This window comes from Cervus canadensis, chromosome 10 (genome assembly GCF_019320065.1).
Source record: "Cervus canadensis isolate Bull #8, Minnesota chromosome 10, ASM1932006v1, whole genome shotgun sequence".
Taxonomy (NCBI): Eukaryota; Metazoa; Chordata; class Mammalia; order Artiodactyla; family Cervidae; genus Cervus; species Cervus canadensis.
In genome coordinates this window covers 66,061,799-66,089,619 of record NC_057395.1, presented here as the reverse complement: position 1 = coordinate 66,089,619, position 27,821 = coordinate 66,061,799, and the positions used below count along the sequence as shown (strand labels likewise).

Below are 27,821 nucleotides of genomic sequence, written 5' to 3'. Positions count from 1 at the left end.
AGACCCAGAGCAGCCAAAAATAAAAATTTTAAAGCAATAAGCATGCCTCCTGCCAGCAGAAGAGGTTGTATATGTGAAGTGGGCCTTTTTGGTGGGAGGGGTTATGCTTCTTTCTACCCTGAAAAGCTGGAAAAGTGGGTTTGTCCAATGACCTTGGCCAGGAAAACCCATGAACAGGGGAATCCTTTGCTGCCAAAAGATGCAGAAGCAGAGAAGGAAACAGCCCATAATTAGAACAATAAATAGTAATCTGCAGGAAAAATGGCAACTTTCTTTGCTAACCAAGCATTCCAGGATAATATTTGGCTTTGGTTCATTATCATTTTCTGGGGAAGTCCTCTCATGCTATTTTAAAATAGAGAAATCTGGGGTTTGGAGGGATTCAATAGATTTTTGCTAAGAGAGCAAAGAGGTGATGTAGCCACAGTTATAAAGCAGGTCACACTTGCCCTAAGTCTATGCTCTTTATTACTTTTGTAACAGTATGATAGTAATTTGCTAATTGTATTATAGATCAGGGTTGCATTCATGGTGTAAATGCCTTTTATTCTTGGTGGATTGTTTTAGACCAGGGGTTTGTACATTATGGCCCATTGCTCAAATCTGGCCGCCTGTTTTGTTTGTTTTTTTTTTTAAATAAAGTTTTACTGGAACACAGCCACACGCACTCTAGCAGGCTATTCTCTGTTACAACAGAAGTGTTGAGTAGTTAAAACACAATATATTCAGCCAAGACTAAAAGATTTGCTCTCTGGACCTTTACAGAAAAAAATCTGCTGGCTCCTGTTTTTGGCTGTAAGATTGACGTAAACAGAGACCATGTGTTTTTGTTATTCTGATCCCACCTCTTCTAGCACTAGGCCCAGGGACAGAAGCAGGCAAATCAAATTGAAATCATTTATTGGATAGATTTGTAGCCTGTATAGGCGCTGGGTGGTCTGTGGTCTCAGTGAGTCTTCTACATCAAGAAAGTAGCAGAACAAGGCTTTAAGTCCATTTCTGTCTGACTTGCTTCTTTAACCATGACATCAAATAACATGTACGAAGTTCCACATGTATGTTTAATGTTGAGCAGGATGCTTTGGGCTGCATGGTGGTTGAACACTGCTCATACTTTTTTCCGTCACTGAAGTTGTCTCTAGGGGACCACAGGCAAGGAGTTGGAGTTGGCTCCCCAGAGAAAGGCTGAGGACAACTGAAAGAGGGTATGTAGGGACACAGGAAGGGGTGGTGGAAGTCAGGTATGTCTTCAGGCGTCAGACGTTTCCTGTGTCCATGAGGACAGGGGACACTCATGGGAGAAGAGGCAGCCTCGATCCCCGCAAAGTCAAGGGCAGTCCACTTGTGTCATCCATTCTTCCAGCCACAGTTGCTCTTCCATCGTCAGGCTAATCAACATTGGCCCCTAAGAACAAGAAGTTCTGGAGAGAAGGCAAAAAAGACGAGAAAGATCATTTTCTGAGCCACACGGCATCAGAGCTTCCTGAAAGGGAAGCCTTTACAGGAAAAAACATGCTCACTTGAATAAAAAACCAAGTCAGCCTACAAACCAAGCCCTTGGAGGCCTTAAACACTGTGCCCCTCAGCTGCCTGCCCCTAGGAATTCATCTGCAATTTCCTGATCTGACTTCTGGAAGACATCCATGAATGTCCTTTTCCTGCTTCATTTTTTTTTTTTACCCCCCTGGGAGAACCATGTACACACGAGTGCTGGTTGAGTTTACTCCCCTCTCATAGTTAATGTCTAAGGATGTAGCCCAGGGTTACCTTGGAGTAAGAAGCATTACACAGTGACGTCACTGGTAAACTAGTGTTTCTGAATTTATATCAGTGTCCTATGCTTGTCCTTGGCTCGGCCCCTCGTATGTTTCTTCCACCAGAAAGCATCATCAGGTTTTCTCCAGGACCACACATCCAGGGTGGGAAGCCTGGTCAGGGGCCTAGTGGGGACTCCCAGCCATGGACATTCTGGGCTTTTCAGGTGGCCCCTTATCAGCTCAATAAGTGGTTCATCTAATCTGACCCCTTTACACCCTCTCATCCTGCCATCAATGGCTAATGGGCCTTATACATTGTAGAGGTTCCATTATGTTTGAACTGAATTATTGGGAACTGAGCTATTTTACTGAAGCCAAGATTCCAGGTCATCAAAACCTGCCATTTATACTCCAAAATTTAAAACCAAAATTATTCTTTTCCTATGAGGATTCAGTTCAGGATCTATGTGAGAGTCAGGGACTCCCCCAAGTATCCATCAGCTCTAAAGCAAGCATCTCAGAAGGTCTAGAGCTCCCAATTCAGACTCCCATTTCCTACTGACCTCATGGATTTGGAACTCCAAGCTGTTGAGGTAGGTGTCCCTTGGCAGAGGGAGTGGGATGCCCTCCTCAAGCTTTGCTGAAAGATAAAGAGCGGAGAGCGGTGGGCTGGTCAGAGGAGATGCAAAGATGCAGACCATTGCATTTGCAATTGGCTAAGGAGAGAGTGGGCTGCTTTGACCCGTGGTGGGCTACTGGATTCAGGGCACATCTGTCCACTCTTCGGCCTCAAGCTTCTACTGGCCCCTTCAAGAGCCCCTTTTCATCTGCTATCCAAAGTGGCCTGGGCTGGGACATGCAGTGAGCGGTGTTTATATGCAAGGACTCAACCCCAAGGACCACCATCTCCTCCACTTTATCTTTTCCAGGCCAGTTTTGCGTCTCGTATCTCTTGGTCGTAAAAGCCAGATGGTGAGGCCAGTTGGAGAAGGCCCTGGCATCAGAGAAGGCCCACTGGTCTCACAGGCAGCCACTATCCCAAGAATTCCATCACAGTCATCCAGCAAGTCAGTGACCTCGCCTCACCCTAGGACCCAAATGTGCTAACTCCAGGACTTGCCTGGTGGTCCAGTGGTTAAGAATCCGCCTGCCAACGTAGGGGAGAAGGGTTCCATCCCTGGTCCAGGAAGATCCCCCCATGCCGTGAGGCAGCTAATCCCACGCCCTATCACACCTGAAACCACGCTCTGGAGCCCACGAGCCACGACCACTGAGCCCACGCACTACAGTTCCTGAAGCCCGTCTGCCTGCAGCCTGTGCTCCGCACCAAGAGAGGCCGCTGCAATGAGAAGCCTGAGCACCACAGCTGGAGAGTAGCCCCGATCGCCACGATTAGAGAAAGCCCTTTCACAGCAGTGAAGATCGAGCACAGCCAAAAATAAATTAAAAAAATTAAAATGTGCTAACTCCAGGTGCTCTCCACAGTGCTACCTGGAATGCTCGGCCTCCCTTGGCCTAACTCCTTGTGCTTTGGGACTCAGCCCAGCCCTCTAGACTGACCTCCAAGTCTGTTCCAAGCGCCTCCTCCTAGCTCCTGCAGTCCTCTAGTTCCCACAGCTTTCTTCTATGGTGTCGTTTATCTAACTGTTGGCGTTCACATGTCCCCCTTCCCAACAACGTGTGAACTCCATGAGGGCAAAGATCCTGCATTGCTAGTCCCCCAGCCACCACAGAAGAGAGGCTCACCTTGTTGAATGAATGAATGAACCATGAATCCTACAGAAAGTGTAGAATTCAGCTTTTGCATGGGGCAGGTAGTAGCAGCTATTCTTACCGTTGAGAGAGGGGTATATAATGTGGAATGCATAGTAATTGAAGATGGATTCCATCAAATTCACCTGGAGCAGAGGAGGGGCCAGAGCAAAGGTATCAAGTAAGACAGGAATAAAAACAGAAATCCATGGGAAGAGCATCTGACTCCCCACTCTGAAAACATCAGCCTGTTATCCCATTTACAAAAGAGAGGTTGACAATGACCATCACCATGACACATAAACGGTTCCTCGCTCACAATTCCCAAATCCCAAATCTCTGACCTTCATTCTCCACAGGTGTACACAGGCACGTTTTGTGACAAAACATGACTTGAACTGTCCTGGTGCTATTTAGTGGTGTTTTTTTGTTTCTGTTTTTTAAAATTCTACCTTATTTGAATGTTTTAAAATTTTGTTGCGAAATTATGACTATGTTTGATTATAGAATGTTGCCCCAGATCCAGGGGGGCATGCTCCACAGTACCTCCCCAAAATTCCCAGTTCTGAAACCCATCTGTCTCAAGGGCTTTTGAGAAGAGATTGTGCACCTGGCCATTATTATAGTGACATATACTGAGAGTGTAGTGTAATATGTGTGACATTTGGTCAAGGTGTCTTACTAAATTCATTGCCCCATTTCAAATTGCAGTCCCCGTTAGAGATAGATGCTATCATCATTCCCATTTTATGGTCAAAGAAACAGGCTCAGAAAGGCTAAGTGATTTGCCCAAGGTCACACAGGTGGGAAGTGGCAGAGCTGATGGACGAGCCCAGACCCATTGTCCTCCAAAACTCCTGCTCTGAACGTTCATGTCCCATCACTCTTTTTGCCCTACTGGGATGATTAACTTTCAGATGTGATATCCTGATTCCTGCAAGACTACAGTGCATCTTTTCTGGGACCTCGTTGCTTCTTCTGGAGCCCTTCCATGAAGCTTCTTCCCATGAAGCCCTGGTTGGAGAGGACATTCAAGAAATAATGAAGGAAAACAACTCGCATTGAAGAAACCGATGTTGGAGTGCTTCAGTTCCAATTTCAGCTCACTGTGCAGAAAGAGAAGCACAGGTCACCCCACGCTATGGCTGGTACTTTCTCCCAAGTTCCCTCACCAGTGGGGTGTGTGGTGCTTGTGGGCAAGGGCATTTCTGGAGGCTGGACACCCAAGGGTTCCTCTGCAGTGTGCTTGTGGATTTAAGCCTTTAAGCATGTACTGTGTGGGACTTCCCTGGTGATCCCGTGGCTGAGAGTCCACCTTGCAATGCAGGGATTCAATCCCTGGTCAGGGAACTAAGATCCCAGATGCCACAGGGCAAGTAAGTCCTTGCACCACAACTACCGGGTGATGAAATGAAGATCCCATGTGCTCCAACTAAGACCTGATGCAGTCAGAGAAATAAATATGAAGCATGCATTGTGACTTAAGAAGTGACATTGTTAAAAATAACGTTCACTGAGGCTCTTTGGTAACTTGAAGAAATTATGATAATGTAAATATTAACCAGAAAAAGTGGAATACAAAAAAAAGTGGTAATGAATGCCTCCAACGATATAAAAATGTATAAGAAAACTGGAAGGAACCATGAAACTATTAATGGTGATAATCTCTGTGTGGCAAAATGATGAGGGATTTTGTCAGCTTTTTTTTTTTTTAATACTTTGGTAATTTCCAATTTTTTCCTTGCCATGAGCATGCGTTACTTTTACAGCATGGCAATAGACAATAAAAATGGAAAAGAGAGGCACCATAAATGATGCTGGCACGTTGACTTCCGTCACTATAAAAGCCAAACCTCAACCCCCCCACCTGCCATATTGATCTCCCTCCTCACAGGCTTTCCCTTGGCTGCTGAGCTGGTCCCCCTGTTCAGAAATTCTAATTACCTTGGATCAGTCTCTCTGTTTTCTGCTCACAGGGCAGGGCAGTTTTGATAATCCCTTGGTAAAATTGTGTGAGGTCCTCACGAATCCTCCTTACTTTGCTGTCTCCTCATAGTCTAAACCCTTGGCTGTCTCCTCTGACACTGCAGAGACCCCCCAAGTCATATGCATAAACTCGAATTCCAGGACCTCCAAAAGCCCCGAAAGCTCATTGTTTACTTTTTATTCCTGTATTTATTTATTTTAATTTGGCCACTTGGCATTTGGGATCTTAGTTCCCTGACCAGGGATCAAACTGATGCCCCCTGCATTGCAAGCACAGTCTTAACCACTGGACTGCCAGCGAAGCCCACTTCTCTTTTCAAAGATCTCTTAAGGAGATGTTAATTTTAACAGGGTCAGGGCAGTCTATATGAGCCAACAGCATCTAACCTTGAGACCAGGAATTCATTCTTCTAGGAAACCCATTGCATGTGTACCTCAGCAAGGAGCAGAGCCCAGACTGGATGAAATGTGGGGCACAGGTGAAGGCTCTGAACAGAGGACACTGCTAGGACAAGTGCCAATCCATCCCTTTCTCTCCTCTTCCCCAACCCATGGCCTCTTACCTCCCTGTGGCCAATGAACCAGTGATCCTGCTGGAGTTCCCATTGATGGTGATGGAGATGTTGGTACTCTAGGAAAGCAAAAGAGGATGATCCAGATTCTTGGCCCAAGAAGACATGCTATTGGGTCCAAGAACAAGAGACAAATCTCCAGAAATAGATACCACAGCCAGATGTGGGACATATGAGCAAAAAGCAGCTGCTTAAGGATTATGGACTGAGGAGGCAGGAGGCTGGTAGCTCCACAGATGACTTTAAAGAGAGGTGAGCTGCGGTTTCAGACATCTCCATCTTCATGGAAGCATCAGGAAGGGGGAAATAAGCCCAGATTAAAGACAGAGCATTTGAATGGGGAGATTGTCCATCTGTAAGCAGGCCACCGAAAGTTCAGAGTCCCCAAGCTCTAGGGACGTTTAAAGACACCAGTAATTGATGTCTATGTTTAATGATTAAGCTTGACCTGTTACAGATGTGGGATTGAACCAGGTGACTGTATCTGGAGGCTCCATAAAGCCTGTCCTATCTGTGATGGTTAGCTGTTCTACCTGAGTCCATTTCCTCTTTCCAGGAGGTGAGATCTTACCTGCAACACCTGAATGAATGCTTGTGGCAACATCACTGAACAGCTCCACTTTGAAACCTGATTGATAGCCCAGAGACTTGTGGTAGGAAAAATGGAACACTGTGTCCTACCAAAGGACAGAAGGCTGGCTTCCGCTCAGGCATAGACAAGGTCATTATCAGTTTGAACAGTGGCCAAGAACTATTGAAGATGAACAGGGAAGGGTCTGTGGCAGAGTCGGCTTCAAGTTTCGTAAGACAACCCACTGGACTACATTTCCTAGCTTCCTTTGCAGTTAGGTATGGCCATGTGACTGAGTTCTGGGCAATGGAATGTGTGTTACTTCCCGACCTTATCTTGGATTTCCCAGTCTCCAGAACTATGAGAAATAAATTGATATTGTTTAAGTCAGCTAGTCTAGGATATTTTGTCGTGGGAGCCTGAGCTAAGATAGCACTTGAAATATATCATGTTTGGAAATTCACTGGCAGTCCAGTGGTTAGGATTCTGTACTTCCACTGCAGGTTTGATCCCTGGTTGAGTAACTATATCCTGCATGCTGAATGACTCGGCCAAGAAAATGAAAAACAAAAAAACAAAGCGTCACTTTCTTTTGACCCCCATGTTTTCTGGTGAAAAACATGTTGCCACTGGAAAAGTTTTTCCCTTAAGATAAAGTGTTCTTTTTCTCGTGCTACTTTCAAGACTTTTTCTTTACCTCTAATTTTCGGAAATTTAATTCTTATGTCTTGGCATAGATTTCTTTGGGTTTATCTAGTTTGGAATGTGCTCAGTTTCTTGAATCTGTAGCTTTGTCTGTGTCTTACTAAATTTGGGAAATTTTCAGCCATTATTTCTTTGTGTACTTTTCAGCCCCTCCCACTTTCTCCTCTCCTGAGACTCCGATGGCCTGAATGTTAGATCTTTTGTTATAGTCCCACAGGTTCTTGAGGCTCTTTTCATTTTTTTTCTTTGGTCTGTTTATCCCCTGTAATTCAGATTGGGTGATTTCTACTGTTCTATTCTCTAGTTCGCTTATTCTTTTCTCTCTGGAGTTTAGCAATAAGTTAAGTGTTAGTCATTCAGCCGTGTCCGACTCTGGGACCCCATGGACTGTAGCCCGCCAGGCTCCTCTGTCCATGGAATTCTCCAGGCAAGGATACTGGATGGGTAGCCATTCCCTTCTCCAGGATCTTCCTGACCCAGGGATTGAACCCAGGTCTCCCTCCTTGCCGGCAGATTCTTCATCATCTGAGCCACCAGGAAGCTATGGTAAAACAGTTATTGTCTAAAAGTTTTCTATTTTACTAGACTTCATTTTTCTGGTTCTTTGGTTGGAGAAAGGAAGGTTTTGTTGTTTGTTTATTTGGTTTTTTAGGCCCCACATACTGCCACGCAGTATGTGGGTTCTCAGATCTCAGTTCCCTGATCAGGGATTGAAACAGCACTCCCTTCATTGAAAGCAAAAAAGCTAGAGGGGATTTTGATAGGGATCGTGTTGAATCTGTGAATAAATTTGGAGGGTATTGCTATTTTAAAAGTTCTTTAAATTTTATACTTTCTTTAAAAAGGTAATTTGATGATTTTTATTTATAACATTTTAAATAGGTTTATGCAAGAGACACAAGAGACAGGTATTTGATCCCTGGGTTGGAAAGATCCTCTGGAGTAGGAAATGGCAACCTACTCCAGTACTCTTGCCTAGAAAATTCCATGGACAGGGGAACCTGGAGGGCTCTAGTCCATGGGATTGCAAAGAGACTGACATGACTTAGCAACTAAACAACAACAACAACAATGCTTTGAATTAAATAAATTTTAAAATTAAGTAATTGTAACAGTGAGAAAGCTAAAAATTTCCACCTCAGCTGGAGTGAATGACTTTTAAGGTTTCTTGCAACTCTGACAGTGTTATGATTTGATTAGCAATATTGGGAAGCTTGGCTGTTCAGACCAAGTGTGCAAGACCCACTCAAAACACACCAGAAATAAATAGCCTTCAGCTACTTCAGCTGTGTAGTCTCCCAGTCCTTTAACCAAGGGAGGGGCTTCTACCCATAGCAAACATGACCCTTTATTGCCCCGGATAGATTCAGACTTACCGCCTTGATTTGGAAGAGGGGCTTGCGGCCAGCAGATTTGGGCAGGAGAGCGAAGGCCTGGATGTCCATCACTGGCATGAAGGTCACATTTCCGGGAGTGAATGTCAGGAATGGAGCTGATTCAGGTGACGTCTCAAGCTCTAGTTCCATATTAGGATACAACCTGGCCAGCTGGAAAAATAGGGGCGATACTAGGGGAGGATATGAGACAGACAGAGGGACCCTGAGCTGTATTGGGGAAGGCCAGATGGGCAGAACCCCAACTCAAATCTTCAAGGGCCCTGAACTGGCAGTGGAAAATCATAGGATGGTGGGAATTTTATATGTATATATAAATAAAGTTTAAAAATATATATTAAATGGTTAATGTAGCAGTTTAGTTGATAAGAAATACAAATGGCTATAAATAAATGAATACATGTTAAAATTCAATAGTAATGGGGATATGCACACAAAATGTAGTTTCACATTATTCCATGAAAATGGACACAAAAATTCATACATGTGACAATATCCAATTTAGAAGAAAAGACACTCAAAATAGTGAGAGAAAAAATTAGCTAATATTCTCAAAATATTTGTTAGTAGGCAATTATATATATATATATATTTTTTTGCAATTATATTTTTAGAACTCTTTTTCAGTGGATGGCTTTATGATTGGAAAGAGCACTTTGATAATGTATCCGGGATGGGTAGAAATACCACAATGGGAAAGCTCCAATAACTGGATGGTCGCTATACTGCCTCCTACACTGTGTTAAGACTAGTGTGCAAGTTTGGGGCCAGAGCTGAATTGCCTGGCTCAAGAGAGGGGAGGCTGAGAACTCTTCTCCACTCTGCTCCTGCTACTTTTCAGCTCTGCCGTACATAAACAGCAAACAAATATTGATTGTTGGTCTAGCCCCCAGTTATTAGCCTGCCCAATGTGTCCCATTTGCACCCTGGAAGGATCTTGAATGTTTGTCCTGGCTGAGTGTTATCTCCCATTTGATAATGGCCAACCCAGCAGCAACTCAGTGGGGGCAGGTACTAGAGTTGTTCCCATTTGATAGATGAAGAAATTGAGGCCCAACAAGATCGAGTTACCAAGACAGGAAACAGCAGATCCCAGATTCAAACACAGGCAATCTGAATCTGGATCCTGTGTCTTTATGCCTCTAGAAGTCAGAGAATGATGGAAATTTTGAAGTAAAAAAAAATCTTAATAACTTATTTAATAGCTTACTTTTATTCACTATGTTAATAAGTAAGCTGTTTGTTCGGAGAAAGTTTATGCACAGCTCATGGATGTCCACACACAATCTCAACATTTGGCCCATGTCAATGGGCTTGTCCTAAGGTCTTACCTGAGGAATAATGGCCCAGAATGAGCTGGTATGCAGCTGGATTGGGAAGTCCAAGGGAATCTGCAGCACACCAAGCAGGAAGCCACTTGAGAAGCAGGATACCAGAGTAGTTAGAGGCATGGACTTGGAGGTCTGGCAGCGGGGCCTCAGCTGCTGCTTCCGCCAGTTTTGGGCTGACTTATGGTTGATAAACTTCGTTAGGTTCTGTATCTGGAAAAGGAGGATGATCATAATAGCACTTGTACAGGGTGTGCGAGGACTGAACGAGGTATTCTAAAGGTAAAGAGCTAACTGCAGGGCCTGGAGCATAGGAAGGGCTTAATAAATGTCTTTGATTGCTATTCATCACTTCTCAGGATTCTCCCCTAAAGGGCCAACAAGAGCTGGTAACCACCACAGTCTGGATTTAATGTGCTTTCAGATATGGCTTTCCCCACCCCCAAACTCTTTTTCTGGCCAGAAGTCTCTCATGGTGCTATTCTCTACCCCTGCCTTTGGACTTGCTCATCTTTCAGCTTGGCGAGCCCTGTTTTATACCCGTCCACAGTACACCTTCCTCCATCTCTTCCCCCTTTAAGATCCTCAGCCTTGGGACATCCATGGTAGTCCAGTGGCTAAGACTCTATGCTCCCAATGCAGGAGGCTCAAGTACAATCCCTGGTCAGGGAACTAGATCCTGAATGCCACAACTAAAAGTCCTACATGCTGCAACTAAAATCTAGAGCAGCTAAATAAACAAATATTAAAAAAAGAGAAAAAAGATCCCCACTGTTCATTTGGGCAGCTTCTTGTTGCTGTTGTTCAGTCACTAAGTTGTCTGACTCTTTGGGACCCAATGGACTACAGCATGTCAGGCTTCCCTGTCCTTCACTATCTCCCGCAGTTTGCTCATTTCACTACATTAAGCTGGTGATGCCATCCAACTATCTCATCCTCTGTTGCCTCCTTCTCCTCCTGCCCTCAATCTTTGCCAGCATCAGGGTCTTTTCCAATGAGTCAGCTCTTTGCATCAGGTGGCTGAACTATTGGAGCTTCAGCTTCAGCATCAGTCCTTCCAGTGAGTATTCAGGGTTGATTTCCTTTAGGGTTGACTGGTTTGATCTCCTCGCAGTCCAAGGGACTCTCAAGAGTCTTCTCTAGCATCAGTTCTTTGGCGCTCAGCCTTCTCTAGAGTCCAACTCTATTTAGCACTTACTACAGTGCTCAACTCGGGGCTGTGAGGGTACCCTGCTCAGATCTCCCTTCAGAGGCATCAGCTGTGAGCAAGGCAGCTGGTTGACAGGCCCCCACACCCCCTGCCTCACACTCAGGCCTCACACCATTCACACTGGGGCCACCCTCTCCCAGACAGCTCCCAGCCCCTGACTGAGCATAGCCCACATGGTAGAGATGGAGAATTTTGTCAGATTTCAGGATTCGAGGTGATTGCTTAAGACAACGAGTCAAACTGAAAGTCACAATCAAGGCTTCATTTGCTTACTCTGAGAGAGGAAGCAAGAGGCTAAACCAGAAAGGACCCTGGCCCCGCTGTGGCCCCCTTTTCCCTGTGGCAGGACATAGGATACCATCATGGACCCAGTGGGAGGTGGTGGAGGAGACGGGGAAGGACCAGGAGGCCAAAAAGAAAAAATATTGACTATTGAGTCAAACTGGAGAAAACTGTCTTCAAGGCCCCCAGGAAGGGATCTCAGCTGAAGTTACCCCCTCTCCTCATCCACAAATAGGCCTCTGAACGGGAAGTATCAAGGCTAGGAAAGCAAGTTGGCAGGCGAGGCACGGGCTTGAGTCCTTAAGAGTACGTCCCTCTGGAAACTAGCAAACACTGGCCATGAACCAAGTCTGGACTGGGTGAGACCTGCCACGGAAAGCTTAATGTCATTGCCTGCAGGTGGATCTGAAAGATCACACATAGGATTCACCTTGGAGCCAGACTCCTTTGACGCCCGCCTGATACACACTCCTCTAATGAGCAAGCTTGGTGCTGTGGCTCCCCTTCGGCTTAGCTGAGACTTAGACACACAGCAGCACTTCTGCCGCATCTGCCTGCCTTCCCTCTGCTTCACAGGCATCTCTGTCTAAGGGCTCGTCCCACCTGCGCCGTCCTCCAATGCCCGTTATCTCTCCAGGTGTTTCCCTAATAAATCTCTTATAAGTCTGAAGTTGTCTTGGCATCTGCTTCTTGGAGTACCTAATACAACACACCAGAGCCTGTGTTATTTTTTGAAAATACTATCGAGACCTTACTGGCGGTCCAGTGGTTAAAACTCCAAGCTCAAAATGCAGGGGGTGCCGGTTCGATTCCTGGTCGGGGAACTAAGATCCCGCATGCTTCATGGTGCAGCCAAAAATAAAAATTGAAAAAAAAATACTGCTAATATAGCTAACATACATACATGCATCAGACTCCAAGTTCTTACAGGCTGTCTCTCATATAATCCCTGGGGTAAAATAGGCACACATGCACAAAGAGGGGAACTGAGGCACAGCCTGGATTCGAAGCCCTATTTGGCAGGCTCCAAATTCCACATTCTTCTCCCGGCTCCCCAGAGCACTCACAGTGGATCTACTGTCCCGTCTGATGCTCTCTCTGGGGACCCCCAGCCTCCTCCCTCCCCTACTCACATGCCTATTTTGGATGGTGAATTTCATCTGCCCGGCCTGGTGGTAAACCCTGCTGGCCGTGTTGAAGGCATATTCGGAGACAGCAAAGTAGATCATGTGGTCATGTTTCTGGGGCAGCCTGATGGGCGGAGCATCGAAGGGGACTGAGGAGTTCCGGTTTCTGCTGAAGAATTCACCCTGCAGACAGAAGGACACAGCGGCCTCCAGGGTTCCTACCAGAGAAGAGGTCAGGCCCAGGTGGCGGCTGGGCTGGCGATTCCTCTCTAGACTGTAGGGCTGGTGTCTTGGATGATTCATCTGGCCCCACAGTACGTAGACCCTAACAGCTACCTGAAATTCCCATCGTAGACTATTTTTTTTTTCTTTTTTTTTCAGGGGAAAGCGCGAATGCTGTCCCCCACTACCACAAATTATGCAGTCGAGTTTCCCACATTTGGGGAAATCGCAGGGGTCAGCACATCCGGAGTGCAATGGATAAGCCTCGCCCTGGGAAAACCACCTTCGTGATAGACTATTTTTTTGGGTGGGGGCTGTGTCTTATGTTCTTCCTGGCTCAGGATGCAGGGGAAGGAGCACCATCCAGTGAAAAGTATGGATTCTGGAGCTTAACCTTTTGGTTTTGGATCCTGGCCTGCCACTTACTCACTCTGGGATCTTGGGAAAGTCTCCGACTTCTTTGTGCTTCAACTCCCTCACCTGAAAAATGGAGGTGTTGCGGGACTTCCCTGCTGGTCCAGTGATTAGGAGTTTGCCTTGCAAGGCAGGGGATGCGGGTTCGATCCCTGGCTGGGGAACTAACACCCCCACATGCCATGGGGCAACTAAGCCCATTCGCCATAACTACGGAGCCTGCACTCTGGAGCCCTCGTGCTCTGGCCTGAGAGCCTGTGTGCCGCAGGGTTAGACCCCGCACGCTGCAGCAGAGATCCCATGTGCCGAAACGAAGACCAACACCGCCCAAAAAAATTAATGAAAAAAGTGGGGATGATGCTAATGGCTTCTACTTCATAGGGGTGGTATGAAATTTACATGCATTAACATTTGTGAAAATACTTAAAATAGCACTTGGCACATAGTAAGAGGAGCTTCCCGAGGTGGCGCTAGTGGTAAAGAATCCACCTGCCGAAGCAGGAGATAAGACATGTAGGTTTGCTCCCTGGGTCGGAAGAGCCTCTGGAGAAGGGCATGGCAACTCACTCCAGTATTCTTGCCTGGAAAATCCCATGGACAGAGGAACCTGGCGGGCTATAGTCCATAGTGTTGCAATGAGTCAGACACGACTGAAGTGACGTAGCATGCACACTCATAGTAAAAAGCATGTAAAGAAAGTGTGAAGTCACTCAGTTGTGTCCAACTCTTTGCCCCATGGACTGTAGCCTACCAGGCTCCTCTGTCCATGGAATTCTCTAGGCAAGAATACTGCAGTGGGTTGCCATTTCCTTCTCCAGGGGATCTTCCCAACCCAGGGATCGGACCCAGGTCTCCCGAACTGCAGGCAGACACTTTACCGTCTGAGCCACCGGGGAAGCCCTGTAAGTGTTAGGTGTTAGTTAAATAAATAAAACTGGAGAGGGGTGACACTCTAGGACCTAGCTCAACAGGGGTTGTGGGAAAGACCAGAATGAAGACAGGGTGTTTTCTTTTCCTCCTGCCACTGTAACAAATGACCATAATCTTAATGGTTTAAAACAACAGAGATTGTAGTCCTTCACGTTTCTGGAGGTCAGAAGTTAAAACTCAAGATGTTGGCAAGTCTGCCTTCTTTCTTGAGGCTTCAGGGCTGAATCTGCTTCCTTTTCTACCCTGTAGAGGCCACTTGCATTCCTTAGTTTCTGGCCCCTTCCTTGCATCACTCTGACCCTTAGTTCCAAGCTCTTGCTTCTGTTGTCACATAGCCTCCTATCCTTTATCACCTACCCTCTTTTTATAAGGGGCTTTCCTGGTGACTCAGATGGTAAAGCGTCTGCCTGCAATGCAGGAGACCCAGGTTCGATCCCTGGGTGGGGAAGATCCCCTGAAGAAGGAAATGGCGACCCACTCCAGTACTCTTGCCTGGAAAATTCCATGGACGGAGGAGCCTGGTAGGCTATAGTCCATGGGGTCGCAAAGAGTCGGACACGAGTGAGCAACTTCTTTCTTTCCCTTTTTATAAGGACCCTTATGATTACAACCGGCTTCCCTGTTAGCTCAGCTGGTAAGGAATCTGCCTGTGATGCAGGAGACTCGATTCCTGGGTTGGGAAGATCCCCTGGAGGAGGGCATGGCAACCCACTCCAGTATTCTTGCCTGGGAATCCCCACAGACAGACGGGCCTGGGGGCACAAAGAGTTGAACCCCTGAGTGACTAAGCACAGTACGTGATGACAACAGCTAGCCCATTAATCCAGGATAATCTTGTCATCTCAAGATCCTTCATTTAATTAAACATTTTACCTTACATTTCAAAGTCTCATTTGCCATATACAGTAAAATGTTCAGATTCTGAGGACTGGGACACAGACATCTAAGGGAGCCATTCTTCAGTCTAGCATACGGAGTAAGGCGTATACTACATGCCAGGCACTTGGCTATGCACATTAGACACATCTCATTTAATTCCTGTAGTCACTTTATGATATAAGGCTATTATTATTTGAATTCCATGGAGGCGCAGAAAAGTTAAGTAATTCTTCCAAGATTCTTCAGCACACACGTGCTAGGGATTTGAGCTCAGGTCTTCTGAATTCCAGATGGATTTACTATGTTGGTTCAGAGACCTCATCTTAGGTTTTGTTCTGCAGTGTGGGCTGTGTATCACATCTTCCCACTGTGGGCACTGGTCAGGGACATGGACTGACAAGCAGAAGGTCTGGAGGAGAGTAGAAGCCAACTCTGAGAGGGAGAATTGGATTTCTGTCAGCCCCCGGCTCCAAGGCCCTTTCTCTACAGCCCCTTACCTTGAAGGGTGTATCCAGGCCTTGGGAGGTCACCTGGGGAGCTCCTACTAAACTGTAGTCAATGCCGGCAATCTGGTCAATCATCAAGGTGACTATGAGCAGGAGACAGACAGCATTATGAACAAGGGAGCCAAACACAGTTGTTCAAGTTGTGCACTGTGCAAATCTACAGAGCTCTTTTCCCATATAGCCTTTGGAGAGTGAAAATGGGGCTGGTGCTGATAAAGGTAACTTCAGTCACAAAGAGAGTGCTTCATACACTCATTCATTCAATATTTATTGAGTCCTTGCTATACACCAGGCACAATGAATGCAAGAGGCTGATGAAACAGGTTAGTAGGAGAGTTAAAGTCTCTGTTCTTCTGGAGCTGGCAATCCAGAAGGGAAAAAAAGACAAGTATTTGAGCAAACAGATATAAAATCACAACTCTGCTAGGTATCATAAATTCACAGGATGATGCTAGCCATATAAAGGTGGTAAGTAGGGGATATAGAGTCAGAGGAGGTTTTGCTTGGGCCGAGATCTGAAGTAGGAATAGGTGTTGATCAGTTGCCAGGGTGGGCAGAAGGGGGTGCTCAGGGAAGGATGTTCCTGGCAGAGGGAACGACACATGCAAAGATCTTGTAGAAGCACGGGACATGGTGTATTAGTGGAATCACAGGGACCCATGTGGCAGCCAAGTTGCCCAGAGCAAGATGAAGCTGGTGGTCAGGCCTGCCCATGCAATGCTGCGTCACCCACTGCGGGGTCGATATTCTGAGAGTCAGGGGAGTCTTTGATGGCTTTAAGAAGAGGGGAGGACCTGACCTGATGTATGATTGTACAAGGTCCCTATGGCGGTCGGATGGGCAAGGCTCAGGGGTGCATGGAAATCTCAGAGCAACCCTGTTTTGTTCAAGCAGCCAGTACAGAGTCAGCATGTGATTCTCCCATGTATTTGTAATCCTATGCCCACCTGTGCACCCAGCAGGTTACTGAGTCCCCACCCTCGATCACCTCATACCCCTATCTCCAGAGAGCAGACCCCCAGGTGTCCAACCATGTAGGATGGAGAGATACTTGATGGGGAAAACTCTCCCAGGATTCTTGGGAGATGACGGTGATGGTCCCAGGGGTGCTGGGTGCCAAGGCACCTGACAGCACCCAGAGAAGAGAGGGGCCTCCAAACCTGGCAGAGTGCGGAGATAGGGCTCCAGGTGGGAGGCTGCTGACTTCTTGACCATTTTGCAGATCTGCCGGAAGTGGACGAGACAGCCACGTGAGGCCTTCCCCATCTCCCTCCCAGGCCATGTCCCTGCCCACTTCCCCACCGCTGCTTCAGGAACTGTGGGTCACATGCCCACCCTGTAGGTAGGTGAGTGGAGGGAAGGGAAAATATGGTGAAAACGGAGACGAGACCTCCATCAACCACAGCACTTGGTCACTGCCCATTTGTGTTTGCCCAGCTTAAGTTTCTAGACTTTTCTGGAACCCTCATTAAAAGCAGATGGTGTTCAAGTCAGCACTACCCTGGGGTCTGCTATTGTCATGGTCTTCAGTTCAGTGTCTTGGTTGCTAAGTGCCCAGAAGTGCAGTATGCATTTATTAGACAGCAGGCGTTGGTGGGGGGAACTTTCCTGGCGGTCCAGTGGTTAAGACTTAGCCTTCCAATGTAGGGGGTGTGGTTGGGGAGCTAGGATCTCACATGCCTGGTGGTCAAAAAGCCAAAGTATAAAACAAAAAGCAATCTTGTAACAAATTCAATAAAGATTTTAAAAGTGCTCCACATAAAAAAATATTTTAAAAAAGAAAAAAGAGAGAGAGAGATCAGAGGGAAAAAACAGAAGAGCTTCTAGGTGCAGGAGGCAGCTCTTATATCAGAGGCTCCACCACCCCATCCTCCAGCTCCTTCGCCCTCTTCCTGCTGGGATTCCTTGCCATCTGGGTTTCGCGGATCCGTGAAGGAGCTCGGTGGCCGGTCTGCAGGCAGTACTCACTAGGGCCACCAGAGGGCGCCCCAAAGCACAGTCAGAGAATTCCATTCCTCAGCCAGCCACCAGCTTCCTCCTCCGTGTCAAGAATGGGAGATCCCAGAAGTTGGAAGCTTGTCATTTCCTAACGTTTCCATATCTATACCATTTCTATGAATTTTCCCTTCTTACCTCTTAATGTAATTAATATTTCTTTTACACCAAGTGGCCTTTTAAAAACTATATAGTCACTTAGTCGTGTTCGATTCGTGACCCCATGCACTGTAGCCCGCCAGGCTCCTCTGTCCATGGAATTCTCCAGACAAGAATACTGGAGTGGGTTGCCATTTCCTTTTCTAGGGGATCTTCCTGATCTAGGGATCAAACCCTGGTCTCCTGCACTGCAGGCATATTCTTTACTGTCTGAACCACCAGGGAAGCCCCTAAAAACTACATACGTTTAATAAAAAATACAGAAAACTATCACTGTTGTCAAAGGGAAACTGTTATCCCGTGGCATAAACAGGATATACCTGGGAAAAAGAGTCCAAGGGGTTGAAAAGCCATTCTGCAAGGTGGGCTAGATATAGCTGCCCACAAGATAATGCCCCCTCTTTGTTAAAGGAAAGTGTTCAGCACATATTAGCCCTAAATGGAGACTTCCCCTTTGACATAAGAAGAAAGAGAAAAGGGACCACATAGGGAATCCCTTGTTCATTTTATCATTCTGCATAATTTAGCACTGAGGCTTGAAGCCTCAGTACTCTCCTTTCGGGGGAGCTTTCCCCACTTTGGGAACCACTGTTTGATGCAAACTTCTGCCCTGGCTTCTCCTGAAGCAGAGGGTAAAGGCAGTGCTACCTGGGCAGCCAGCCCATCCAGGTCTGAATCCATCCGCCCCACGCCCCTTTCTCTGCAGAGCCACCTGGGGCTTTGCACTCATAGCCCCGTGGAGGCCGGTCAGAGACCGCATCCTTGGAGACTGTCTGTTCTTGTGCTTAGCCTCTCTGACACCTGCCCCGCTTCCCAGTGGACACATGGTCCCTGGATTTTTCTGGCCCATGTTTCTTATATTGGTAGTGCAGAGACCACCCTTGCCTCTGGCCTCAACCTGCTGCACAAGGCTACAGGAGCATACATGTCTATGAAAATAAGCTTGCCTTCCCCCCTTTTTTAAGCTTGCCCCCCTTACCTAGCTCCTCTTCTGTACTAGGCACTGGTCAGTGCCTGTAGCTATGATGTTGTATGGTCCTCACAATAGCCCTCCAAGGTAGGTGCTATGATTATTTCTGTTACTGTTTTGGCTGCACCTCACGGCATGCAGAACTTTACCAACGAGGGAAGGAAATTGTGCCCCCACCCCTGCAGTGGAAGTGGGGGGTCTTAATCACCGGCCCACCAGGAAAGCCCTATTTCTAGTTTATAGGTAAGAATCCTAAGGTCCAGAGAGGTTAGGTCAGTTAACCAAGGCATCACAGCCAGTGAAGTGGCAGAGCTGGGATTTAAACCTAAAGCATCTGCTCACAGAGCTCATGAGCTCAACAGTGAAGGTTCAAGGAGGTGAAACCCAGTTGGGAAATGACTCTGTAACAGTAATAACGTGAGCCCTCTGAACACACCCAGTGTACCTCTATCCAATTAAATCCTCACAGCTCCCTTCAAAATAGGGGTCATTGTCTCCATTTAACCAATGAGGAAACTGAGACTCCAGGGGGGTCCCTCAATTTGCCCAAAGATACACAGAGAGGAAATGGAAGAGGTACCTCTTTGCCTCTAAGACCAAGGCTTTTTGGAGAAGTGAGAGATACCAAGGGCTGACCTCACTGCTGTTTTCAATATGGTGCATTTTATTGGGTCAGGAGAGGGAACATTATTTGAGAAATATTTTCCTCTATTTGAGATGAGAAAGATACCCTAGGTTTTCTGCCTGAAACTCTTAGATTTATTTTGGCATTTAAATCCTTAGACCACCTGGAGTTGATTTTTGTATATGGTATGAGGAAAGGATTTAAAGTCACTTCTCCATGTCGAACATTATTTGTAACAAAGATATCACTCTATCAGTTCCAAATGTCAATTTAGCACGTGTGGTTATTCAAATCTGGGAAAGCCATGATATTCTCCTTTACATCATGAATGAAGAAGGTTTTGCTAAGCAAATTCCAATGACAACATATTTAAGAGCCAAGACTGTGTCTACACACCAAACGTGTACATGCCGATGACCTGCGTGTTAACTACAAATCTGCTCATCCTTTTATTTACCTTTTGTTCCAAGATGGTTTTGACATTGTTTTCAATTCTTTCATGGAAGAGGTTCAGGATCCAGCTGGAGAAAAGAGGAAATCAGGTCAGAACCCACTTTATGATTGGCTGAGACTCCTAAGGGAGCGCTAGTGGTAAAGAAACCGCCTGTCAAGGCAGGAGACACAGATGTGGGTTGAATCCTTGGGTTGGGAGGATCCCCTGGAGCGGGGCACCGGCAATCCACTCCAGTATTCTTGCCTGGAGAATTCCATGGACAGAGGAGCCTGGCCAGCTACAAATCCATGGAGCCCTAAGGAGTTAGACACGATTGAGTGACTAACACTTTCACTTTCACTTCCCAAGAGAAGGGTGACCCATGGATCTGAGCTTTCCTGTGTGATAGTCCAAGAAGGGACCTGGCCAGATTAATTTAATCCGAGGGATGGTGACCCATAGTATGCTGCTAAATCAGAAATATAGGTGAGAGTAGGCTAGGTAGGGGTGTGGTATTAACTATATACATCAACATCTTCAATATTCTTTTCCTTCCTTAAAATCCACTCATTTCCTGTTTCCAGTCCCAGTGGTTCAGTGGGACTAACCCTACTCCTAACCCCTAGGTCTAGAGGTGGGCCCTAGACCCTGGCTCAGCCAGTAAGAGTCCAAAATGATTGATCCAAGGAATGGTCTTGTGACCCCACAGTGACCAATGAGAACTTGGTTAAAGTTCTCATTGGCCAATGCTCTACCTGGAGCCCTATGGAAAAGACTGCTCCTGCTTGCTGAGATGGTGGGCTCTAACCGACAAGGAAACCTGGCCTCCTGTGACCATCTCTGCCACTCTAAGAGTGGAGGACCCTGAGTGAGAAGGAGCAGACCTAGACCTAGGAGACAGAGCAATTCCTGGCAATATCAAACACCTGAAACCAATCACAGCTTTGGCTTCCTCCATGGGCTTTTGGGGCTTCCCTGGTGGTTCAGTGGTAAAGAACCTGCCTGCCAATGCAGGAGATGTGCGTTCAATCCCTGGGTGAGGAAGATCCCCTGGAGGAGGAAATGGCAACTCACTCCAGTATTCTTGCCTGGGAAATCCCATGGCCAAAGGAGCTCGGCGGACTACAGTCTATGGGGTTGCAAAATCCTCTGACATGACTTAGTGACTGAGCATGCACAGACTTTTTAGGTATGTGGGAGCCAGTGAAGTCCATTCTCAATGCTTAAACACCTGAGTTGAATTTCTGTAACTTGCAACTTAAAGGAGGCTGGTGAATTTGTATGTCAAAAGTTTAAAGATTTCTTGGGGAGAAGAATAAGAATGGATATGAAGAATCTGTTTAGAAAACATGAAATATGTAACTCTTAAGGATGCACAACATTATTCACAAGATAGACACTCACTAAAGCTGAGACACTGTTACCTTTCAGGTTGGCAAAAAGTTTAATCTCTGATGATCTGCCCGTGATGGCGATTGTACTTTCTTACCTTGCTAATGGATGTGAAAACTAGCAAGTCCCTTGGAGGGCAATTTGTTGGTAAATATTAAAATTAAAAAATGCACATAGCAATTTAAGAATAAATCCTAGAGTTTATATGACCAGGTATAAAATGGTATTATTCCTCAAGGTTATCCTTGTAGCTTTGTTTATAGTAACAAATGACAGGAAGAAACCCTCACTCCCAAACTAAAGATGCATTTATAGAGGACTAATTATATATGTTTTGAAAAGCAAAAGTGTTAGTTGCTCAGTCATGTCTGACTCTTTGTGACCTCATGGGCTGTAGCCTACTAGGCTCCTCTGTCCATGGAATTTTCCAGGCAAGAAGCTCCCCTGCCAACTCCATTCTGTTCTTCTCTGTGTCCTGGAGGGCTGATGTCTAGAGATTCATCTCCCAAACTCTCTTGCTCTCTGGCTGCTGGTTGTTTTGGCTAATGGGAGGCACAGGCAGGAAGCAGAGAGGAGATGGGGTACTTATACCCAGGCACCTGTCTGTTGGACCACTATAGTCCTGTCCTCTGTCCCCTCCTCTGAGATTTCAGTTCTTTCAGGCTCTGGTAACCCCCTTGCCTCCCTTGCTGAACACTCCTTAATCCTGCCCACACTCCAGTTAATATTCCCCTCTTGTTTGCCACTGGCTCTTGTCAGTTAAGCCTTTTGAGTTGCCCTCTGTGTCCTGCTGGGATCTGAGTGGTGCAGTGCCAACCCAAACACAGTGAGAGGCTGTCATCCCACAGACCACCACCCTTCATTCCTTATTCACTGAGTGGACCCTCTAGGGAAATCACTTTGAAATGCTGGCTTGCCTTGAAAGACAGTCTTGCCCCGGCATTGGCGAACTGTTTCTTAAAGGGCCAGATCGTCAATATTTTTGGCACTGCACGCCAAGTGGTCTCTGCCAACTACTCAACACTGCTGTTGTCAGACTAAAGCAGTCCTGGACGAATGGGCATGGCTGTGTTCCAGTGAAATTTGCTTACTCGTGGCTGTGACTCCCCTAGTGGTCTAGTGGCTAAGACTCCATGTTCCCAATGCAGGGGGCCCAGGTTCAATCCCTGGTCACGGAACTAGATCCCATGAACCGCAACTAAGAAGTTACTTGCTGCAACTAAACATCTCACATGCAACAAAGATCAGTGATCCCATGTGCACAACTAAGACCTGGTGTAGCCAAATATATAAATGAATACTTAAAAATAGATAAATTTAAACAATGGTTGGCAGGTGGATTTGGCCCCTAGGCCTTACTTAGTTCATTGGCCTCTGACCTTGATGGATCCTCAGTTTTGCTCTTATGTCCCATCAGAGGAGTCCCCTGGGTGAGCTGGATGCTGAGGCAGCTCTGACAATCTCCAGAAAGTGTGTTTGGGGGGTCACTTACCTTATGTATCCAGAAATTTCAACACTGACATGGCCGATGGAGTTGCGGCAGTGGGTCACGGAGACAGTGGGTCGCCCAGACTGGTCCTTGCCCAAGTTCAGAGAAACCAAGATGGAAATGCCGTCCACACTCAGATCAAACGTACCTTGTAGGGTACTGGGTGGGAGAAATGAGAAGCAAAGGGTATAGAGTCAGTCACCTCCCAGAAGATGAGCCAAACTTATGCAGACCCAAGTTTGTCTCTCAGACCCCACCAGCTAGTTGTGTGTCCTGAGTCTCAATTTTTAAACTTCCCAGGTGGCGCTAGTGGTAAAGAACCCGCTTGCAAATGCAGGAGACATAAGAATCGCAGGTTGCATCTCTAGGTCAGGAAGATCCTCTGGAGAAGGAAAAGGCAACCCACTCCAGTATTCTTGCCTAGAGAATCCCCATGGACAGAGGAACCTGGCGGGCTGCAGTCCGTAGGATTGCAAAGAGTCGACTAAAGCAACTTAGCATGTACACACAGCTGGTGCTGAGTATTTGCTGTGTGCCAGGCACACTGCTAAATGCCTTAAAACTGTTATTCTATATAAGCCACAATTGCATCTATGAGGTGGGTTATTACTGACCCCATTTTACAGATAATGAAACTAAGGCTTAGGGATGGTCAGATCTGGGTCATTTATTGACTGGAGAGGTTTCAGAACCCAGAAAGGGAATTCCAGTAGGGGAGGACATTTTGTTTCGTGTTATGCAGTCTCTAAGTTGTGTCCGACTCTTTTGCAACCACATGGAGCCTGCCAGGCTCCTCTGTCGCTGGGGCAAGAATACTGGGGAGGGTTGCCATTTCTTTCTCCAGGGGATCTTCCCAACCTAGGGATCAAACCTATGTCTCCTACTTGGCAGGTGGATTCTTTACCACTGAGCCACCAGGGAAGCCCAGGAGAGGATATGCCCTTGCCCAAAGTCGAGAGACAGTCTAATACCAGTACTACTCACATGAAAGACTTTTCCACCTTCCAGTTCCCACTGACAGATACATAGTTATTGGACAAGGAGGCTCTGATACCCTGTCTTGGCTGTAGACTCAGCTGGGAGTTCCGGAGTAAGAAGTGATGGATCCTCATTCTAGGGAAGGAAGACAGATCATCAGACTCAGAAAAACCAGGGGCACATCAGTCCTCCAAATGAATCTTGAGAGTCCCCTTTCAGCCTCTCACACTCTTTTAAATTTACTGACTTAAACCAAAAAGGACAAAGAAATCATTTCATTCACATCCTTCATGGTCTGCTCAGGTTTTACCTCCTCCAGGAAGCCTTTCTTCCCCAATCTTCCAAGACCAAAGACCTTCCTCTCGCCTCTGACATCCACCCTCACAAACTGCCCTTGTCTATCCTATTTATTGGATTCTCACCACCTCGAGGATCCTGTGGATGGTCTGCCCCTGCCCCCATGCCATCTGCCTGCCTTTCTGTAGAAAAACTTTAGTCAAAGAATACATTTAATCGGAGAAATGAGAAAACGCATAAACAAAGGAAAACAGTCAAACCAGACCAAACAATAATAGTTTAGTCATTAAAGAAAGAACCTTTAGTTCCTCCTCAGGGGCTTTAGATAATATTCTGAGCCTTATCCTTTGAGCCGTTTTGTATATAGTGAAACCCCCACTATGTGGAAGAAGTTAACCACGTGAGGACCAGAAGGTAGCTATGACGTAATTCCAAGAATCAGCCTCCAAGAAATGGGAACAAACCAACCCTGTAACTATAGACTAATGGTACTTAAAAGAGTCACGATGATGCTGGTCAGACCACTGAATGGCCAATTCCAGGATGACTGGCAGAGCTGACTGTGCTGCTTCTGCATGCAGCCCGGTCCCTCCACCCATACACCCCTGAAACTCTCGCCCACTGATTGTCAGTGGGGAGTTGGCCTTTGGAACCTCTTCTTTGGTTTCTGGCATCTGAAATAGCACAAACTTTCCTTTCCACCAAACTTTTCCCTTTCAAATGGTAAGCATCTGGATCTCACTTTCATAACACTGTGAGCTGGCTTTGCATTATGTATCCTTTGCATTATGTATCCTTCAGCTTCCCTTTTCCCACCCTCACCCACTTGGAATACAAATAAGGGCTCACGATTTAGATGCTGGGACCTGTGGGACATACATATGAGAGGTATGATGTAGATACACTTTTCTTTTCCTATAGCGTTTTAAAAATTTTGAATTGGTTGCCACATTTTAAGATTGGAAAGTTTTCCACCTAAAATGTGAAGGAAAAAACGTACAAGTCTGGCTTCTCTTGAAAAACAAAACAAAAAACATAGTTGACTTTCCCTTACAGCCTCAATCAACTGCAGGTGAGCAGCAGTGACCCCTTACAGGGCAGGTGTCTTCCAGGTAAACATTGCTCTGGTCATTTGTTTTTGTTTGTTTGTTTACAGGTCTATTGCTTGTTCGTCCCTTCTTCTGACATATATTAGCTGGGATTGATGCAGGCAAACTACATTTCCCAGAATTCTTTGCAACTGAAATCTGATTAGGACTGGCCAATGGGATGCATTGGGGAGTGATGAGCGGTTAGGAAAAGGGGAGAAAGCCAGGATATTTTTTTCTCCTTCTCTCTGCCTCAATTTGTGTCTTGGTAGTGGTTACATTTCCACATTGGGGCAGCTCCTGCAGACCACCCCTTCCTTCACGATCTTAGCTCCTACCTAGAGATCCTGGATCTTGTACTGTGTTGATATTTCTTGTCTTTTTCTCTCTGGCTTTTAAGGATGTTAGTAGCTTTTCATTGCTGCTAATTTTAGGTTGCGTCATCATTCCCAAAGTGGCTTTTCAACTCTTCTAACACCTTTGTAGCAAATTTCTTATATGCAGTTCCCTCCACTGAAGTTCCTGGCACGGGTTCTGCTTTCCCAGCTAGTGCCTGATGGACGCGTTCACCCTGCCTGGCACACTCCTCTTCACTACTCACTGTGGTCATTTAAGTTGGTGGTTCTTGTCAGAGCAACACTTATTTGTCCACTCAACAAAAATTCCTTGAGATCCTCCTGCTCTGTCAGACCTGGCTCCAGGCACAGAGGCTATAGAGATTCAAAACCCAGTCCTTGCCCTTGGAGAGCTGACAGTTGGTGGTAGATCCGGATGCTAACAGACCACAGTAACTCAGCGTGAACAAGCGCAAGGGCGTGCTCTAGGGCTGTGGTAAGGAGCATCGCCCTGTAAGCAGCAGGTCCTGGATATTTTCTGTATGTATGCATAAATTTAAAATGGCTTCTTTTTGCTGACTGTCTCAGGGAAATTGTCTTGAGAGACTTGAGAAGGATTCTAAAAAGCAGCTTTTTCTGTCAGTGATGGATAAACGATCCCCAAGAACCTATTCTGGACGCTGAGGAAGCTGGGGAAGGAGAATTCATATGACCAAAGAATGGATGAAAAAAGAGTAAGGGGTGAGGGCTCTAGGACTGAATACGAGAAAGTTGGAGGGAGTGTAAGGTCAGTTGTATCTCACAGGGAGGGAGAAAGTGAACCAGGGCTGTTAACCAGAGACCAGGAGGCTCCTGCTTCATTTCTTACTGGGGATGTGTGTGGATGCTATCTTCAAGGGGTAGTATGCAAATAAAATGTGGACAGGGTCCAGAAAGACTTAAAGTCCTTGATTGCAACTCCTAACAGGCTCTGAGGGGTGGATGGTATGTCTCAAACAGGTCCCTGATCTGGAGAGTAACCAGGGTTCCCTGTGTGTTAGTCGCTCAGTCGTGTCCGACTCTTTGTGATCCCAGGGACTGTAGCCTCTCTCCACGGAATTCTCCAGGCAAGAATACTGGAGTGGGTTGCCATTCCCTTCTCCAGGGGATCTTTCTGACCCAGGGATCAAACCCAGGTCTACAACATTGCAGGCATATTCTTTACCATCTGAGCCACCAGGGAAGCCCCCAGAGTTCCCTGGTAGAGCAAAAATCCAGAGGACTGCAAAAATCTTTGGAGGACTGACATAGGAACTGATGAATTGTTTCTAATCCAGATGATTCAAAAAACACATAGCACTTTCCAGAAGTTCCACAAGAGCTTTCCATGATTACTTTACCTTTAGTCCAAGTGGTGGTCCAATGTTTATCCCCCTTCCCCATGACCCTAGGTCCCCATTCTTCCCCCTCTGCTGCCCCCGTGGGGGAGAACAGAGACCTCACCCACTAAACACATAGTTCACGCTTCCAAGCCAACCGATTCCGTAGCTTCCTGACAAATCAGGCAACTTGATGGTGGACAGCTCATTCTTCAGGGTGGCTACTCCATACTGACGGGCTGGGGGGACATAGAGTTAACACATTCAGTGGGAGGTAGCTAAGTATAACAGTTGAATGGCTAGGCTTTGGAGTCATGTGGACGGGGATGAAATGCAGGATTTACCGCATACTATTGTAATCCCAAGCGATCTCCTTATACCCCTGAACCTCAGTTCCCCCATCTGTAAAATGGTGACAACAACAACGATGATGATGATACTAACCTGTGTCTGAGTATTAAATTCGATCATGAATGCAAAGTGCCAGGTCAGCGGCAATCATTGTTATTTATTCATCCAGATCAAGGTCATGGAAGCGATAGTGGGATACTGTGGGGCTTTTGAGGAATCACTGACTGCAGTTTGGTCAAACCTTAGGGTTTTGACTATTGCCTGGGTCATGTGAACAATGCAGATATCCAGATCCAACTTCAACCAGTCTTGGTTAGGTCTCTGGAGTCTGCATTTTATATGTGTTCCAGCAATTCTAACATGGGTGGTACATGGACCACCCTTGGAAGAAATACTGATCTAGTCCTATCCTTGGCTTCTGTCATTCAAGATGAGGAAACTGAAGCCCCAAGGTTTCTAAGGCTGATATCCAAGGTTTCTAAGCCAGGCAGTGGCAGAACCCTAGCCTGTGATTCCTCAACCCTATGACCACACCACTCTGGTGGGCAACAAGGAGCCCCAGAGGAATCACCACCTTCCTCTTACCATATTCCAGGCCTTTTCTGGTGACCCTGGCCACGAACCCGGGATTAGGGGTTCCTTCTCCAAACCTGGTGAACTCTGCCAGCAACAGTAGAGCCACTACCATGTAGTATGGTCTGGCCATCATCCCGTCC

At 46.4% G+C, this 27,821-nt stretch overlaps 1 protein-coding gene and 1 non-coding gene across 2 annotated transcripts; both read right to left on the bottom strand.

Moving 5' to 3' along the window:
* Positions 1–883: 883 nt before the first annotated feature.
* On the bottom strand, positions 884–27,821 carry LOC122448352 (lipopolysaccharide-binding protein-like). The gene is made up of 15 exons (XM_043479597.1): positions 27,691–27,821; positions 26,879–26,993; positions 23,683–23,811; positions 22,702–22,857; positions 19,842–19,905; positions 16,796–16,859; positions 15,627–15,718; positions 12,691–12,867; positions 10,069–10,278; positions 8,720–8,890; positions 6,059–6,126; positions 4,570–4,615; positions 3,592–3,655; positions 2,321–2,397; positions 884–1,421 (listed from the first exon to the last, which is right to left on the bottom strand). Exons 1-15 carry the CDS (start codon positions 27,812–27,814, stop codon positions 1,389–1,391), a joined length of 1,590 nt encoding a protein of 529 aa, XP_043335532.1. The 5' UTR covers positions 27,815–27,821; the 3' UTR covers positions 884–1,388.
* On the bottom strand, positions 13,063–13,226 carry LOC122449052. Its single transcript, XR_006271869.1, has one exon. It is a non-coding gene; the product is annotated as a U1 spliceosomal RNA (small nuclear RNA).